Here is a 19024-nt window from a genome sequence, read left to right on the forward strand (position 1 = left end):
TCTGCCGGCCTCAGCCTCCCAAAGTGCTGGGATTACAGGCGTGAGCCACTGTGCCTGGCCTACATTTATATTATTACCAGAGGCAGATGTTTTCTCTTTTTCTCTGAGGTTTAGAATTATGCAAATGAAGACATGCAAACAAAAGCTCAGTGAGGTAGGGGAGGATTACACTTAAGAATACAGGTAATTTGCAAAGCTCTTTAAGACACCCCTCTCAGTTTTTACTAACAGCTCTCTCTTGGCTCTTTGCCAGTCTGTTTAGAATTTGGCACCTCTTCATAACCTTTCAACCAAAGAGCTGTAAGTTCTTTCTAAAGCTCCTATCCTGGCCTCCTTTTGCAAGTGGAGAAATCAAGGCATAAAATATGAGCTTTCAGTGTCTGTGGGCTGACCTTGAGTCTTGACCTTTATCCTGTTCCATCTTCCCTCCGCTGAAAACGCTGGCCCAATTCCTCCCAGGTTCCCCCTCTCATGATATTATCTGGAGGGCAATAGGACCTAGGGAGGTTCAACCCTGCGGCCGAGGGAGACACACCTGCCTAACCGCGTGGGTAGAATGAGTGTTGAAGCAAGTCACTTAACTAGTTAGAGAGGGCGGGGTAGAAGTGGGCGCCTGCTGCTCTTAGGTAAGAGTAAAGCTGTGGCTCCCGCCTGGGTCTGGAGGTCGTGGTCAGAAGTGCTTCTGAAGAGCGGCCCAAGCCCCTTTTGTCCCGCCACTCCTCAAGGAGCATCCCTGGCTGGCCGCCTGCCCGGGAACTCTCTGGCTGGTTTTGTTTGGCCCCAGCCGTCCCGCCCATCTCGCCCGCCCCCGCCGTCCCGGTGCCTTAGTTTTTGAAGCTGCCGGCCTCTCGCAGCTGGAATCGCAGGCCAGGCAGGACCCTGGCAGCAGACGGCGTCCAAGAGTTTGGCGACATCCGTCCAGCCAGGCTGGCGACCCGCACGTCGTGCCTCTCACTAGCAAAGTTTCTCCGAGGAGAAGCAGCCCCTCCAGCCTTTTCTTGATCCTGTAGAGAGAGCGCGCTCTGCTTCTTTCCCTCAACACTGCTCTCGGAGACAGGGTGGTGACAATACTCCAGTCCCGGGCCAGGCGGTCTTGGGGGCGGGGCTGGGGAATCCGAGGAGCTATCCTGAGAACCCTGGACTCAGCAAAGGTCCTGAGAGCGCGCAGGTGAGCTGGCGAGCTGATAGCTACAGCCTAGCAATAGCTAGGATACCTAGGCACTGAACTGAATCCCAGCTGCACCCCCTCTTCTGCCCTGGTTCAGCTCTCCGCTGACTTGAGAGAACACACTGGTCAGCACTCTTTGTGAGAAGCTGTTGATTGTCGGTGCCCCCAACAGATTGGCTACTCTCTGCCTGAGGGGCTGCAAAAGGAGCTGCCACAGAAGCCGTCTTCACGTCCCTGGAGTTGGACTCTGGATGGGGCGCTGGGATGCTTGCTTTTGTCTTGTTCAAGTTTCACAGCAAGTATGTTGACGATTGGAATCCTGGGCCAATCAAGAGTCGAGTTCAAAGTGGTACTCCTGGGTTTTCCATCCCAGACTCCAAGTCGAATCTGAGTCTAGAAGAGAGCGGTTTCTTGCTCTAACTAGTGAATCTCTGTTCCCAAACGGGACTTGACAGAGCTCTCCTCACCTATACTTGGACTGCAGCGGCTACAGGGTTCTCTTGGGGATGGATGAGAGGGTGCTATGAACACCAGACCACAACATTCAGAAAGAACCTCAACAATGGACAGAGTTTATGAAATTCCTGAGGAGCCAAACGTGGATCCGGTTTCATCTCTGCAGGGAGATGTCATCCGTGGAACCAACCCCCGATTTACTTTTCCATTTAGCATCCTTTTCTCCACCTTTTTGTACTGTGGGGAGGCTGCATCCGCTTTGTACATGGTTAGAATCTATCGAAAGAATAGTGAAACTTACTGGATGACATACACCTTTTCTTTCTTTATGTTTTCATCCATTATGGTCCAGTTGACCCTCATTTTTGTCCACAGAGATCTAGCCAAAGATAAACCGCTATCATTATTTATGCATCTAATCCTCTTGGGACCTGTTATCAGGTGAGCAACTTTTAGATCTTTTCTTTACCCCCCGAACCCCACCCCAGACTTGGGCAGAGAAAGATGAAAGATTTACAAGATGGCTACTATGGCTCTAATCAATTCTCTCATTTCCTCCCACTCTCCCTGTCTACCATCCAAAAAACTTATCTGAAATCTCAAATGCCACCATGATGAACATGTGGTATGTACCTGTGTTCCAAAACAATGAACGATACTATTAACAAGACTTTATTAGAGAATGTTTGCTGTCTGGATTTGGGCTGTGTAAACTAGTATGGGAACAACAAGACATGATCACCCTGTGCATGAAGGCCATAGCTGCAGAGTGTGTAATTATATTTTTTTAATTTTTTTTTTCTAAGACAAGGTCTTGCTCTGTCTCCCAGGCTACAGTGCAGTGGTGCGATCCTGGCTCACTGCAGCCTTGATCTCCTGGGATCAAGCGATCCTCCCACCTCAGCCTCCAAGTAGCTGGGACCAAAGGCATGCATCACCACGCCTGGTTAATTTTTTTAAAAAAATTCTAGGCCAGGTGTGGTGACTCACACGTGTAATCCCAGCACTTTGGGAGGCCGAGGCGGGTGGATCACCTGAGGTCAGGAGTTCAAGACAGCCTGGCCAACATGGTGAAACCCCATCTCTACTAAAAATCAGCTGGGAGTGGTGGCGCACATCTGTAATCCCAGCTACTCTGGTGGCTGAGGCAGGAGAATCACTTGAACCTGAAAGGTGGAGGTTGCAGTGAGCCAAGATGGGTGCCACTGCACTCCAGCCTGGGTGACAGAATGAGACTCCATCTCAAAAAACAAACAAACAAAAAATTGTAGAGATGGGGTCTCGTTATGTGGACTGGGCTCAAGTGATCTTCCTGCCTCAGCCTCCCAAAGTGAGCCACCATGCCTGGCCTGAGTGTAATTTTGACTCGACCTTTTGGATGCTTTGTAAATTGGATAAGAGTTTCTTTACCCTGAGCTGCTTGGGCTGGTGCTACTGCCATTTTCAATTTTTCTTTTTCTTTTTTTTTTTTAATTATACTTTAAGTTCTAGGGTACATGTGCATAACGTGCAGGTTTGTTACATATGTATACTTGTGCCATGTTGGTGTGTGACATCTGGAAAATATTTTAAACCATCTGTGATAATCTGGTACCCCAACTCAATGTAGTTCATTCCCTGTCAGTTTATCAGTCTCCTGTTTATCTTTTTGTATATTTCTGCAATAAAGATACAAAGTTAGGAGGGGACAAAGGAAGACAGTTCATCTCTCTATGTGGATGCAGTAGCACAATTTAGTAGTATCAAGTATTTCCATTCAGATTGCCTTCAAGTGGAGAGAATGTACTTAATCCTAGGAAGACAGGCATCTCTGTCAACAGTCTCATCTGGATGCTATGGGGTTTTAAAGGTAGAGAGATGTTGCAAAATTTATGAGTTCAGGAGTAAGGAATGGACCACGTTTGTCTTGATTGCAAGAGAGGTAGACAACTGCAGTCAGCCGAGGAATATGGGTCAGAGTGTTGCAATGGGAAGATACTTCATCATTAGACAACTAAAAACAGTCTGTAAAACTGATTAAGGATGGAACTCACTCCTTTATAAACTTTCATATATGTACATATATATAATTTTTATTTGTCATTTATACCTCAATAAAGCCAGAAAATTTTTTTATCAATACATTTTTAAGTGGGGAGGAATTGATTAGGCTCCATCAGAGAGAATATGGGATATCAACAGAAACAGTGGCCTGAAATTCAGGAGATTTGGAGTCTAGTCTTCCCTCTGTCATTGACTGGTTGTGTGTTCTTGGTAAAATCTCTGAAGATGCCTTCACAGGAAGGCATATACAGTTGTCTCATCTGTAAAGCAAATGGGTTAGTCTAAATCATGGGTCTCAAACTCAAACACTTGCAGGGACCAGGCAGGTATCATAAATGAATGAAGCAGGCCTAGTATAAGAAAAAACAGTAGCCTTGTATGTGATGATAAATGAAAACAAAGTCTCAGTGTTAGAGAAATACTGAGGAGTAGTGGATACCATGGTAATCTGAAATCTTCATGACCTGCCTGAAGGAGGTAGCCCCTCTAGAGCCCTGGCCCATTGTTTCCATGTTGGAATTCAGACCCAGTATTGCCAGATCCACTAAGTTTTCAGGAGATGCTCCAAAGACAGGATGTTTACATGAAATGTCATTATTTTAAATTTTCACAGCTGATTAAAACAACAACAACAACAACAACACAGGATGGACCAAACCATATCTATTGGTCAGATATAACTCAGCTGGCCTATATGCATCTTTGGACTGGGTAATCTAAAGGTCCTTTACGGTTCTAAATCTTTGAAGTTAAGCTGTAAAAGGAAGACCTCATCTTGACCTTGAAACCAAGAAATTTAAAGATGTCACTAGAGGAGCAAACAAACCATTCGTCCCTCCTTTTTCAAATGCAATATATTGAGTTAACCAATCGAAAATCTCAAGATACAAATTTCAGAAAGTACCCAGCTGCACCCTCCCCTCTTTTTGACTTCCTTTGTTTGCTTTGTGAACCCTCTGTGTGGAGTGTTGAGTACTGTTTTTCATTTTTGTTGTTTAGCTTCCACTAGAAATGATTGGGAAGCATTTATAACCTCAGGCAGCTAAGCCCACAGCAGAAAAAAGATAATTAAAAACTCATAAATTATACTCTGGATTTGTTTATTTTCAAGGCCAATTACTTGTTAGATAGGTAGGAACTTGATTAGTGCTATCAGGCACATGAAAGTGCTTGTAGGGTCTGGGTGTCTTACATGAAATGCAAGCATACTTCTGAAATGAAAATGTACTCTAATTTACTGAAGCTTATAAATGGGCAAACACCCTTACTTAAACCAGAAAATAGCCTTGAGAATAGAAACGGAACATTTATGTAAATGTAAATGGAACATTTCATGCCACCACCTTCTCCAATACTGTTCTCAAATTTAGCAATAGTACTGATGGGTTTGGATTAAAATATAAAATTTTTCATTGAAAATGCACTTATGCAGAACAAGAATCAGAAAAAAGTGTTGCTTTTTCTTCTCTGTTCTTTCTTTGCATCTTTTTCTTTCCCAGGTCTTAGAGTTTGTCCCTAGAAGGTGAAAATTTCAAGCTACATGCTTCAGAGTGGTACACATGCATCAATCTTAGGGTGATCTATGGAGACTGGCAGTCAGCATATGTTCCAACTTTTCCTTATCAGGAACTAAAGGCTAGAGAGCATATCAACCTCTGGGCTTGTCTTTGGTCTACTTTTCTGTTAAATTTCATTGCTGTTATTATTATCCTCTCCTCCCATAATTGCTTACCCTGTATTATTTTCTTCCTTCTTATTCTTTCATTTACTCAGCACATATTTCTCAAATACCCACTAAGTGATAAGAGCTGTAAACAAGAAAAATACAACCCTTGACCTCAGTCTATTAGGCAAGATGCCTTAATGTCCACTACAAATGTTCTTACTAGTCATAAGTAGTCCACAGTTTTTATTCGTTCAAGGTGAGTAGGGAAGTGGTAACTCAGGTGTTCCAGAACAAGATGTTCTAGTTGCTTCTTTTCCACTTACCACATCAGAACTGCTATAGACTTCTGATTTGTATGGGGGAGATAGGAGGGGCATAGCAGGAAATGTCATCTTACCCTTATTCCAAGGATGATAGACTTTCATAAGGACTTTCTCTTTGTAAAGAAAGAATCCAGTTTAAAAGGCTTCTGTCCACAAACAGGTCAAGAGGCACAAAAAGTAACTATTACAGTGATCTTTTGAGGGCCTAGATACGTAGTTCATTCAGGTTTGAGTTGTCATCTTTTAAGTACCTTTGTTGCTTTAATTGCTTCCTGTGTATATGAGATATTTTCTTTTCCCTGATCTCTCCCAAGACTTTTTGGCTGAGATATAGTTATGAGCCCTTTCTTGAAAAAGCAGAATCTAGCCAGGTGCCAGCCTCCCAGCACTTTGCGAGGCTGAGGCGGGTGGATCACCTGAGGTCAGGAGTTCAAGACCAGCCTGGCCAATATGGTGAAAACCCATCTGTACTAAAAATACAAACAAAAACAAAAACAAAAACAAAAAACTTAGCCAGACGTGGTGGCACGTGCCTGTAATCCCAGCTACTCAGGAGGCTGAGGCAGGAGAATCGCTTGAACCTGGGAGGCAGAGGTTACAGTGAGCCGAGATCGTGCCACTGCACTCCAGCCTGGGTGACAGAGCAAGACTCTCTCAAAATTAAATTAAATTAAATTAAATTAAATTAAAGAAAAAGCAGAATCTAAAACCTTGGTTATGGAGCTGAATGCTTTGAGTGAGGAATGCTTTACCTCACGAATTTGAGGTAAGAAAACAGGGCCTTTTGGAACCTTCATCATTTTGCTAGGAAAACAGTATTGACTTAATACCTTTGTGTTCAAGGCACTTTTCTACCTGCCATAGGCCTATTCTTAAAAAGACAAAACAATTCCTCAAGTCCTCAAACAAGTACTTCTGAAATGGTGTTCTTAGGATAGTCAATGACTGGACAAAAAAGGATTTCGATTCATGTAACTTGTAGAAGGCATGATCCACCCTTTGACTTATGAGAAATGATCAGAGCAGGAGAGAGAAAAAGACAAAAAGTAGTGCAGGCCGGCCATGGTGTCTCACATGTGTGATCCCAGCACTTTAGGATCCCAGCACTTTGGGTCAAGGCAGTAGGATTTCTTGAGCCCAGGGGTTCGAGACCAGTCTGGGAGACATGTCTAGATCTCATCTCTACACAGATTAAAAATAGCTGGCATGGTGGCATGTGCCTGTAGTCCTAGCTACTCAGAAGGCTGAGATGGGAGGATCGCTTGAGACCAGGAGGTCAAGGCTGCAATGAATCATGATTGTGCCACTGCACTCCAGCCAGGGTGACAGAGTAAGACCTTGTCTCAAAAATAAAATAAAATAAAACAAAATAAAATAAAATAAAGTAGCACAGCCTCCCCAAGTTATTTTTTTCCCCTCATTACAACCTCCCTTCCCAGGACAGCTTTAGTTAAGTTCGCATGATGCTTTACTTCTGCAGATGTTTGGAGGCCATGATTAAGTACCTCACACTGTGGAAGAAAGAGGAGCAGGAGGAGCCCTATGTCAGCCTCACCCGAAAGAAGATGCTAATAGATGGCGAGGAGGTGCTGATAGAATGGGAGGTGGGCCACTCCATCCGGACCCTGGCTATGCACCGCAATGCCTACAAACGTATGTCACAGATCCAAGCCTTCCTGGGCTCAGTGCCCCAGCTGACCTATCAGCTCTATGTGAGCCTGATCTCTGCAGAGGTTCCCCTGGGTAGAGGTGAGTGGGGTCAGGAGAGGGGAGGGCTCCAGTTAAATCAAGGGTCTTAGAAGTCTAGACCGTATTAGCCAGGATGGTCTCGATCTCCTGACCTCATGATCCGCCCGTCTCGGCCTCCCAAAGTGCTGGGATTACAGGCTTGAGCCACCGTGCCCGGCCTACTAAAAATATTTTTAAAAAATCAAGGCTGGGCATGGTGGCTGGTGCCTGTAATCCCAGCACTGTGGGAGGCTGAGGTAGGTGGATCACCTGAGGTCAGGAGGTTGAGACCAGTCTGGCCAACATGGCAAAACCCTGTCTCTACTAAAAATACAAAAATTAGCCAGGCATGGTGGCGGATGCTTATAATCCCAGCTACTTGGGAGGCTGATGCACGAGAACCACTTGAACATGGGAGCCCTGATCTCGCTGTTGCACTCCAACCTGGGCAACAGAGTGAGACTGTCTCAAAAAAAAAAAAAAAAAAAATTTAGCTATGCGTGGTGGCAGGTGCCTGTAATCCCAGCTACTCGGGAGGCTGAAGTAGGAGAATTGCTTGAACCTGGGAGGTGGAGTTTGCAGTGAGCCGAGATTGCACCACTGCACTCCAGCCTTGGTGACAGAGGGAGACTCCCATCTCTAACTAACTAACTAACTAACTAACTAACTAACTAACTAACTAAATAAATAAATAAATAAATAACAAAAGTAATACATGCACAGATTGACGTATAAGTAATTGTATATGCACAGAAAATTTCTAGAAAACCATGCAAGAAACTACCTCTGTGGAGTGGGAATGAAAAGTCAGCAGTCTTACTTTTTTAAATTCTTCTGTATGGTTTGAAATTTTTTTTCGTGATCATGCATTACTAGTTTTGGTCTTTATTTTTTTTTAATTACAAAAGTCAGACATGGTTATAGTAAAAATTAAAAACCATACAGAATAGATATAAAACAGGAAATGTAATCTCACTCCCCAAAGATAACCTCTGTTAATTATCCAGTATATATCCTTCTGGAATTATTTTTACTATGTAAACATAAACATACATACAACATATATTGTATATGTTTTTGCCCGAAAATGGACTGTATGAAACATTCTGTCAACAAAGTCTTTTTCAAAAGTATGGTATGCCAGTACATCTTTTCCCAAGTTAATTATATATACATGTATCACAATAATAAACAATAATATGGGTTTCCTTTATATGAATTAGACTATTCTTATTCTCCTAATTTTCTATTGATAGGATTCTATTGATTGTCTCAAAAAAGAAAAAAAAAGGTAGCACAACCTCCTCAAGTTATTTTTTCCCCTCATTACAACCTCTCTTCCCAGGACAGCTTTAGTTAAGTTCCCATGATGCTTTACTTCTGCAGATGTTTGGAAGCCATGATTAAGGACCTCACACTGTGGAAGAAAGAGGGGCAGCAGGAGCCCTATGTCAGTCTCACAAATTTTAATTTTTCACAAAAATGTTTTTTCTAATTACAAATTATGCCACAGTAAACATCTTTATAAATGCATGTGTCCTCGAATGAGACTTTGTAGGATAAATTTATAGCAGTAGAATTGCTGAGTGGAAGGATAGGTATGTTTAAAATTTTATTGATATTGCCAAATAACTCTCCCAAAAAGGTATATGAATTTATACTCTCACCAACAGTATACAAATGTGCCTGTTTCTGTTTCTTCATATCTTAAACTCAATATTATTTATTTGTGTAATTATAAAATAATTGACTTTTAAAATAATTGGCTTTCTTTGGTTATGAATGAAGCTGAGCATCTTTTTGTGTTTGGTCATTGTGTGTTCTGTGAATTGCTTGTTTATATATTTTACTTGCTTTTTCTAGTAAGTTGTCTTTTTCATGTTAAGTTTTAGGAGCTATTTACTTATTCTCGTTATTAATCCTTTCTCTGCTGTGAATGAGTATGTATGCATATATTTGTATATTTTTTGTTTGTACATACACACGTTTTAAATATGTGTATACATGTTGTACATGTAATATGTGTGTGATATATTTAATATCCACAATACACTTTGTAGTATCTTCTGGCATTCTGAAGTATTACATTTTTATGTATTCAAATTCTTTATTGTGTTTAGATTTTGTACCTTTCTTACAAAGGCCTATCACATCTCTCATCTGGTAGAACAATTTTCCCCAATCTTCTAAGTAGATTAATTTTCAAGATCAGTTTTTAAATTCCTCCTAAAAAAACAAAGCAAAATAATAACAGCAAAAGAAAAAAACATTTCATTGAGATTCTGATTGAGATTGGTATCAAATTGCTTAGGTTATTTGGGGGGAATTTACATGTTTATAGGATTGATGGATTTCATATTGTGAAATGATAAATCTCTCCATTTTATTAAATATTTTAAAATGTACCTCAGTAAAATTGTATCATTTTCTTCAGTAAAGTTGTATAGTTTTCTTGCTATGAGTCTTACATTTTTATAAGGCTTACTTTCAGATGTTCTATCAGTTTTAAAATGACCTGATTTTCTAAGTACCAGGATAGTATCCAGGTAAAGTAAACCCACCTACCATACTTTTGGAAACACGGGGATGATGAAGATGACAAAGAATAGGAAGAAAGAGGAGGAGGGGGAGGAGGAGAAAAAGGACAAGAAAGAATAAGGGAAGAAGGAAGAAAAAGAAAGAAGAACACAGCTAAAATATAGAATTTACTAGGTTCTAAGCATTTCTCTAAGCCCTTTACATGTAAATGTTTATTTAATCTTTACCACAACCCTATGAGATAATTATTATTCTCATTTTACAGATGAAGAAACAGACGCACCGAGAGTTTAAGTATATTCCCCCAAGGTCCCGTAAGCAAAGATTGGATTGGAATTCAGGGTGTTTGCCTCCAGAGCCTGTGTATTTTGTTCTTTTATGGCAGGAGTCTATTTGTAGGGACACAGATTGAAAATGTTTTGACATTTATTGGAAGCATCAGGTTTTTTTTCCTTCTGTTACACTACTAATCAATAAATGAGTTCTAATGTAACGGAAAGCATCGCCACACAGCTGAATGTGTGCTCTGACATTCCCAGTTCCATAAGGTGCATCAGCTCTTGAGGATGGGACTGAGAATGGTTGAGAAAGCCAAGAGTCACCACTTCGAGAGTCTCCCATTCCAGTCTCTGAGATTCCAACACTCTACTTAAAACTGAAGAACTCAGAAACAGAGCTGTGCTTCCTTTTGGGTTTACCTGGGGGACATCTTAACTTTTCCTCCATGAAAAGTAAAAGATTAACTTGACATCGCTATGGCCACCTTTTCCCTAGATGAAGTGTTTTAATAGGAACAGAAAGCTCCAGCTTTTCTTTTGGATGAGTATTCCTCAGCCCTCCCGATGAGTATTCCTCAGCCCTCCCAGTTCTCTTGAGAGCTCTGGATTTTTCTTAGTAATCAGCATCCTTTGATATAAAGAAAGAAAAGGAAAGGGCCACCTGTGTCATCTATAGTTGAGGCTTAGGTAGGTTAGGGAGCATCCTGGCTCTTTAGGGCCACTACTCTAACATATGGTTCCATGGATGTCATGGGTGAGGCAACAGGGTTTTGAATTTTTTGAACCACTCTGCTGCAAATTCAGAGATTCCTAACATATGGGGGTAATGAATTGACATTGCTGATGACAAATATAAGCAACTCTAGAGTATCTCAGTGAATTGAGAACTGAGGCACATAGATATTCAGTGACTTCCAAAAGTTCCCATACAGCTGAACCAAGGATTGATTCTCTTTCTTTCTCTTTCTCTTTCTTTCTTTCTTTCTTTCTTTCTTTCTTTCTTTCTTTCTTTCTTTCTTTCTTTCTTTCTTTCCTTTCTCTTTTTCTTTCTTTCTCCTTTTCTTTCTCTCTCTCTCTTCTTCCCTTCCTCCCTTCCTCTTTCTTTTTCTTTCTTTCTCTTTTTCTTTCTTTCTCCTTTTCTTTCTCTCTTTCTTTCTTTCTCTCTCTCCTTCCTTCCTTCTTTTCTTTCTTTCTTTCTTTCTTTTTTCTTTCTTTCTTTCTTTTTCTTTCTTTCTTTCTTTCTTTCTTTCTTTCTTTCTTTCTTTCTTTCTCTTTCTTTCTTTCTTTCTTTTTCTTTCTTTCTTTCTTTCTTTCTTTCTTTCTTTCTTTCTTTCTTTCTTTCTTTCTTTCTTTCTTTCTTTTCTTTTCTTTTCTTTCTTTCTTTCCTCCTCTCCTCTCCTCTCCTCTCCTCTCCTCTCCTCTCCTCTCTGTTCCTTTCCTTTCCTTTCCTCTCTTCCCCCTTATGGGCATGCACCACCACACCTGGCTAATTTTTGTATTCTTAGTAGAGACGAGGTTTCATCATGTTGGCCAGGCTGGTCTCAAACTCCTGACCTCAGGTGATCCATCCGTGTTGGCCTCCCAGTGTGCTGGGATAACAGGCATAAGTCACCACGCCCAGCCTAATTAGGTATTTTATGCACCTCTCTAATCTCAGAAGTCTTCATTAATTCCACAAACATTTACTGAGCACCTGCTATGTTCTAGGTAATATATTAGGCTCTGGGAATACAGCAGTGAGCAAAATAGACATGGTCCCTCCTGCCTTCATGGAATTTTCAATACACATTTTGACACATCACTGAAGTTAAGTGTTCTAGAAATACACAAACAATGTTAGTTCCTTGAAGAAAATGTACATCAAAGAAGGGACTTCCATTAGCAAGGGCATTCTCTATGAGTCTCCTAAGACTGGATTTTTTCAGATAGAGTTCTTTCTGCCTTATTCAATGTTTGCTCCAAAGCCTGCTTCATCAGCAAAGTCTGCCTGATACCTTTATATGTACTCTTCTCATGTTAGTGACTTCTCAATGTTCTAAGACCCACGCTTTTTAAGGAAGTTTATTTTGTATATTTATATGATTATTAAAGTGTTACAGTATATGTTCATCATGGGAAATTTAGAAAATAGAGCAATGTAGAGAAAAAGATTTCTAAAACTGATATAAGACTATCACACACAAAAAAAGATATTTTGGTTCATTTTTTCAATTTTTTGTGCATCTATTTTGTTTTATTGTATGTATTCAAGGTGTACAATGTGATGTTTTGATGTATGTACACATTGTGAAATGATTACCACAACCAAACTAACACATTCATCACCTCACATAGTTATCATTTTTGTACGTGTGTGTGTATATGTGTGTGTGGTAAAACTTAAGATCTACTCTCCTTAAAAATTTCAAGTACACAATACATTATTGCCAACTATAGTCATCATGTTGTACATTAGAGCTCTGAAACTTATTCATCTTATAACTCTAAGTTTGTAGCCTTTGATCAAAATCCTTCCATTTCCCTAAGGCCCCATCCCCTGGTAACCACACATTCTACTCTGTTTCTAGGAGTTCAACTTTTTTAGATTCCACATATAAGTAAGACAACGCAGTATTTTTCTTTATGTGTCTAGCTCATTTCACTTAGCATAATGTCCTCTAGGTTCATCTGTGTTGTCACAGATGGCAGGGTTTCCTTAATTTTATGGTTGAATAATATTCATACACACACACCAGATTTTCTTTATCCATTCATCTGTCAACAGATACTGAGTTTGTTTCCATAGCTGGGCTATTGAGAATAATACTACAATGAACATGGGAGTGCAGATATCTCTTCGAGATACTGATTTTCTTTAGGTATATACCCAGCAGTGGGATTATTTGATCACTTGGCCATTTTGTTTTTAATTTTTTTGGAGAACCTCCATACTGTTTTCCATAATGGCTGTATCAATTTATGTTCCCACAAACAGTGTACAAGGGTCTTTTTTCTCATATCCCCACCAACACTTATTTTTTTTTAATAATAGCCATTCTAACAGCTGTGAGGTGATAGCTCATTGTGGTTTTGATTTGCATTTTTGTGATGATTAGTGATGTTGAACACCTTTTCATATACCTGTTGGCCATTTATATGCCACCTTTGGAGAAAGTCTATTCAAATGCATGCTATTTGTTTACATAGCTGTGATGATATTTGCATTTGCTCTTAACTGGAGCTCTCAAGTCTCACCTGTCATCTCTCTGGACCTCTGGGTTATAAAGTACAGCCTTCATTACCAACATTGACTGATTGCCTGTTTTTGTTTTTTTTTAACAGTTGTGCTAATGGTATTTTCCCTGGTATCTGTCACCTATGGGGCTACCCTTTGCAATATGTTGGCTATCCAGATCAAGTACGATGACTACAAGATTCGCCTTGGGCCACTAGAAGTCCTTTGCATCACCATCTGGCGGACATTGGAGATCACTTCCCGCCTCCTGATTCTAGTACTCTTCTCAGCCACTTTGAAGTTGAAGGCTGTGCCCTTCCTAGTGCTCAACTTCCTGATCATCCTCTTTGAGCCCTGGATTAAGTTCTGGAGGAGTGGTGCCCAGATGCCCAATAACATTGAGAAAAACTTCAGCCGGGTCGGCACTCTGGTGGTCCTGATTTCTGTCACCATCCTCTATGCTGGCATCAACTTCTCTTGCTGGTCAGCTTTGCAGTTGAGGTTGGCAGACAGAGATCTCGTCGACAAAGGGCAGAACTGGGGACATATGGGCCTGCACTATAGTGTGAGGTTGGTAGAGAATGTGATCATGGTCTTGGTTTTTAAGTTCTTTGGAGCGAAAGTGTTACTGAATTACTGTCATTCCTTGATTGCCTTGCAGCTCATTATTGCTTATCTGATTTCCATTGGCTTCATGCTCCTTTTCTTCCAGTACTTGCATCCATTGCGCTCACTCTTCACCCATAATGTAGTAGACTACCTCCACTGTGTCTGCTGCCACCGGCACCCTCGGACCAGGGTTGAGAACCCAGAGCCACCCTTTGAGACTGAAGCAAGGCAAAGTGTTGTCTGATTCTATTTTCTGGGTATTTTAGGATGAGTTGGGAGTTGCCAAGAGTAACCATGAAATTGAAGGAAAGGATGAGGCTCATGGGTGAGATACCCATCAGTACATTTTCTTGACTTTTCTGTTAAGCCTATCAGAAGAAAGAGCAACTCCCAAATAGGTTTTATTTTCTTAAAGAGTTACCACTATGTTTGGAACCAGGGGGTATCCACTGTATAGTTGAAAGAGTCAGAAATACGATTCACACCCTTGTTACCCAGGTCGATTGGAATAACTTGCCTTCAAACACTTTAGGCACTCTAAAGTGACCTTCTAGCTCTGCTCATTTGCTTGATGCATTTCTGAGCTTTCCTGGACTGAGCCAAAGGCCCAGAATCCCACTAGAATATATCCTGACTGATCAGAGGATATGACAACTTACTGGCTAAGAGTACTTCCCAGGAAACAGTCTGACTAATGTGGAACCTGCAACTGTCAGTGTGGCTGAGGTCTTTTTAATTCCAGTGAGAAGCTCTGGCTGAGAAGAAAATCCCCACTATTAAAAAAGCTGCTCCCCAAACAGATTAGCTCTCTGTTAGGATTTTACTAGTGGCCATTCAGCAAGGACCTCTCTTTACAGTGGCACTTCATAGGCACACTCTGAGGAGAAAGTGCAGAGTAGAATTCCTTCAGGGCATAAGCCAAAATGACTCTTTTTCTCAGGCACCTGCATGGACCTCTAGCTTGTCTAGTGGAATTGTTGAGCAAAGCCTCTCCCTTAGTGCCTCATTAGCAGAGATTTCATCCAACCCAGCTTTTCTGTGCTCTTGGTATTTTACAACTTGATGTGGACCTCAGAGAAGCTGAACTGTAATTGAAAATGTTTCCGATGTGTGGAAGAAATGAAGACTACTTTGTGTCTGCTGTTGTCCTGAGTGTTTCATTAGTGTGTGTGTGTGTGTGTGTGTGTGTGTGTGTGTGTGTTTAGGGGAGAGAGAAAGTAATGATGGCTGAGACATCACCTTCATGTTGTTTGGGATTGGGATGGGTGACTAACACTCCAAGGTAGAGTGAAGTCAGAGGAGGGAAACAAGATCACATTAAATCATCATCAGTACTGGTTTCTGCCTACAGGATTTTACTTTTTTTTTCTTTTTTTTTTTTCTCTTTTCTGAGATGGAGTCTCACTCTGTTTTCTAGGCTGGAGTATAGTGATGTGATCTTGGCTCACTGCAGCCTCTGCCTCCTGGGTTCAAGCAGTTCTTCTGCCTCAGCCTCTCGAGTAGCTGGGATTATAGGTGCCTGCCACCATGCCTGGCTAATTTTTGTATTTTCAGTAGAGATGGGGTTTCACCATGTTGGCCAGGCTGGTCTCGAACTCCTGACCTCAAGTGATCCACCCACCTCGGTCCCCCAAAGCGCTGGGATTACAGGCATGAGCCACCTCACCCGGCCAGGATTTTACTTTATAACAAGGAGCATATGTTTACCAACCCTCTGTTCGTTCCTATACCCCCAGTGGACGAATACATGTCTCCTTTTCTCCTATATTTCAATGTTTACATCTTATATCAGTTGGGTATTTTGATAGGAATGTCAGCCAGCTACCTCTGAGGTAACCAAGGGATTGAAGTTACTATGGCCACTGCCTTTTGGGACCAGATGTTCCAGCATTTACCTAACTAATGCTTGCCCCTCCCAGACCAGGAAAATTAGAACTCCTAGTAATGTGTACCAGTCGTGGCCACAACAACACTTTAAGAAATTGTGAACAATCTGACCTAGGGCTTCCCATCCTCATCCAATTTTATTCTTGGTAGCATGCTAAGAATTTATATTTAGTCATTTCCTCTCCTCTTATCCAATGTCAGGACATTATGTTGAGGGAGCTCTTTTTTTTTTTTTTTTTTATTTGAGACAGAGTTTCACTCTGTCGCCGAGGCTGGAATGCAGTGGTGCAGTCTCGGCTCACTGCAAGCTCCGCCTCCCGGGTTCACGCCATTCTCCTGCCTCAGCCTCTCGAGTAGCTGGGACTACAGGCCCCTGCCACCATGCCCGGCTAATTTTTTTGTGTTTTTAGTAGAGACGGGGTTTCACCGTGGTCTCAATCTCCTGATCTCGTGATTCGCCCACCTCAGCCTCCCAAAGTCCTGAGATTACAGGCATGAGCCACCGCGCCCAGCCAGGAGCTCTCTCTTCTAAGTAGCAGGGCTGTTAACCAAAGTATCTTATTTCTTGGCATTGCTAGCATGGTTTTCCCTTCATCAGTCACTGTTTGGGACTAAAAGGATTGTATACTTAATTTGGGAGAGAGTGTATGGACTTGCTTTGGAACAGTGGAGAGCTCCTTTCTTCAACCCCAACTCCCTCATTCCATTTTTCATGATGAAGAGACTTAGGTTATTGTCATATAAAGCTCACCTGCTGTCTTCTAACTATGTTATTCAAGGTGAACTTGAAAGAAATAATCGATCAGACTTCCAGAAGAACACATTACTTCTTTGGAATTCAAGCAAGAATTTCTCCCCAATAGTCACTGTACCCTCAAGTAAAAGCAAGAGCAGCATGGAACAATAATTTGGTCCATAAAAGCCATGTGAATCAGCTACTTAAGAAGTGGGTGCTATGGAAACATACAGACACATACTGATCTAAGCAAGGCAACTCGAGATACAATGACACTACACAGGACAAAAAGTGTGCCTTGGTACTGGACCAGGCAAAATTTTCCTTCCGTATATCCTCCCCAGCTTACTCAGTGACTTAACATCCTGGGAATGCAGAGAGTTTAGGGGTGTGGAGCAGCTTCTGACCTGAAAAACCTGCTGCCCTCACCCAAGGAGAAAAGACACTAATGATACATTATGTAAATGAACCCTTAGAACTTCCTACAGATGGTGGCCATTTGGTTCTGTAAAAATCCTCCAGAGACACAGGAGAAGATGGAATTGTGAAATATGGTAGTGGGGCAGGGAACATGCTCCCTTCCATTTGCAAACACTTTTAAAATTGACTACTCTCTTTTGACTTGCTGAAATCTTTTTTTAACCATTTTAATGTTTGCAATTTACTAAATACATATCTTGATGATTGCAGACATGTAAGGCTGTTTGGTAGTATTCACAAACATCACAGTAATGGCATTTTTTCTCAACTGGTTCGTAGTCCTCAATAATTATATATGAAATTGCTGTCAAACCAGTAAGACTGCATTTATGCATCCATCATTTTCAGGATTGTTGGTAACCTGGTCATATTTTCCCCAAATGACTTTGCCTCCTTGTGTCACAAGGCCCAATTCACTCACATTTACCTCAATGACAGTACCTTTGGTAATAACACCCAAAGCTGTATACAGTGGGGATGAGGGATTCTTCTTTACACCAAGTATTGGTAGACAAAAGGTGGCTTTCAGTTCAGGATGTGTTACATGGGCTTTCTTGAAATGCGAGCCCATTGGCCTAATGAGTCTTCTATATTTAGGTTGGTTTTCTTGTAAAGCCATCTCCAACAAAGCAGACTTTAGTAACCATCCTCTTCCATGCCGTTTTTTTCTTTCCTGTTTGAATAACTTTTAATACTTCTGTTTCTCCTTGGGCACGTACTTCAGGCAGAGGGACTTCCCATTTTCCCACCTTCTCTTTTCATTTCTGTTTAATCATATTGGAAAGTACTGTAGCTCGAGATTGTCCCTCTCTGTCCAGCAGATAGGCAGGTACTGATCCCTGTGGAGTCTTTGCATCATTCTTTTGTTTGGTGTTTCTCTTTTCATGCATCTTGATAGTCTTTTTCATTTGTATTTTCTCAGCATGGTGCTGTTTATGGTAAAGCTTAGCCTTCAGACCATCATTTTCTTTGCCTTCTTTGAACGTTAGTGAGCCTCTTGACTTTCCTTTTTTCTCTTTTACTCATGGTAATCTAAACGGTACCCATAGTGTTTACAGTGTAATTCAATATATTCGTTCTGTGGCATGGTGACGGCCGCAGAGCTGCCAGTAGCAGCCTCTAGGGTGCAAAAACGCTCCCAATTTTCAGGTCTCAGAGACCCACGAGCTGATGCCACGCAGTCCTCTCTGAAATCTGTTTTTTTTTTTTTTTTTTTAGATGGAGTTTTGCTCTTGTTGCCCAGGCTAGAGTGCAGTGGCATGGTCTCGGCTTACCGCACCCTCTGCCTCCTGGGTTGAAGCGATTCTTCTGCCTCAGTCTCCCAAGTAGCTGGGATTACAGGCATGTGCCACCACGCCTGGCTAATTTTGTATTTTTAGTAGAAATGGGGTTTTCCATGTTGGCCAGGCTGGTCTTGAACTCCTGACCTCAGGTGATCTGCCCGCCTTGGCCTCCCAAAGTGCTGGGATTATAGGCGTGAGCCACCATGCCTGGCCTACTCTCTGAAATCTTAAAGCAACATAGGGTACATGTGTAGGGACAAGTCTTGCTGAGTGGAGAGGAGGCAGAGATAGGGCCAGCAAATGGTTTCTGGAAAAGGCAGGCAGAACTATGAAGTTTGGGGAAAAGAAGTAGGCCATTGTAACAACAGCTATTCTCATATTATTGGAAATCTGGTAGGCTACGTATGGGCAAATTTGCATGTTAGGAAGAGGAATAAACTAATAGTTTTCAATTTCATTTGTTCCACAAGAACTTTAAAGACTATGGGCATAGGACTGTGAGGCACTGTGGGAGAACTAAATAATAGCTTATATTTGTGAGCACTTACTATATTCCTGGCATGGTACTAGGTGCTTTATATGCTTTTTTTTTTTTTTTCTTTTGAGATGGAGTCT

General features: G+C 41.5%; 1 protein-coding gene and 1 pseudogene across 1 annotated transcript; one reads left to right on the plus strand and one right to left on the minus strand.

Moving 5' to 3' along the window:
• The first annotated feature begins 576 nt into the window (after window positions 1-576).
• Window positions 577-15161, plus strand: XKRX (XK, Kell blood group complex subunit-related, X-linked). Its single transcript, XM_011954557.1, has 3 exons — window positions 577-2065; window positions 7137-7405; window positions 13522-15161. Exons 1-3 carry the CDS (start codon window positions 1692-1694, stop codon window positions 14265-14267), a joined length of 1389 nt encoding a protein of 462 aa, XP_011809947.1. The 5' UTR covers window positions 577-1691; the 3' UTR covers window positions 14268-15161.
• Window positions 15162-17433: 2272 nt separating this feature from the next.
• On the minus strand, window positions 17434-18213 carry LOC105520691 (annotated as a pseudogene).
• Between the last annotated feature and the right edge of the window lie 811 nt (window positions 18214-19024).

This window comes from Colobus angolensis, unplaced genomic scaffold (assembly GCF_000951035.1).
Source record: "Colobus angolensis palliatus isolate OR3802 unplaced genomic scaffold, Cang.pa_1.0 Scaffold385, whole genome shotgun sequence".
Classification (NCBI taxonomy): Eukaryota; Metazoa; Chordata; class Mammalia; order Primates; family Cercopithecidae; genus Colobus; species Colobus angolensis.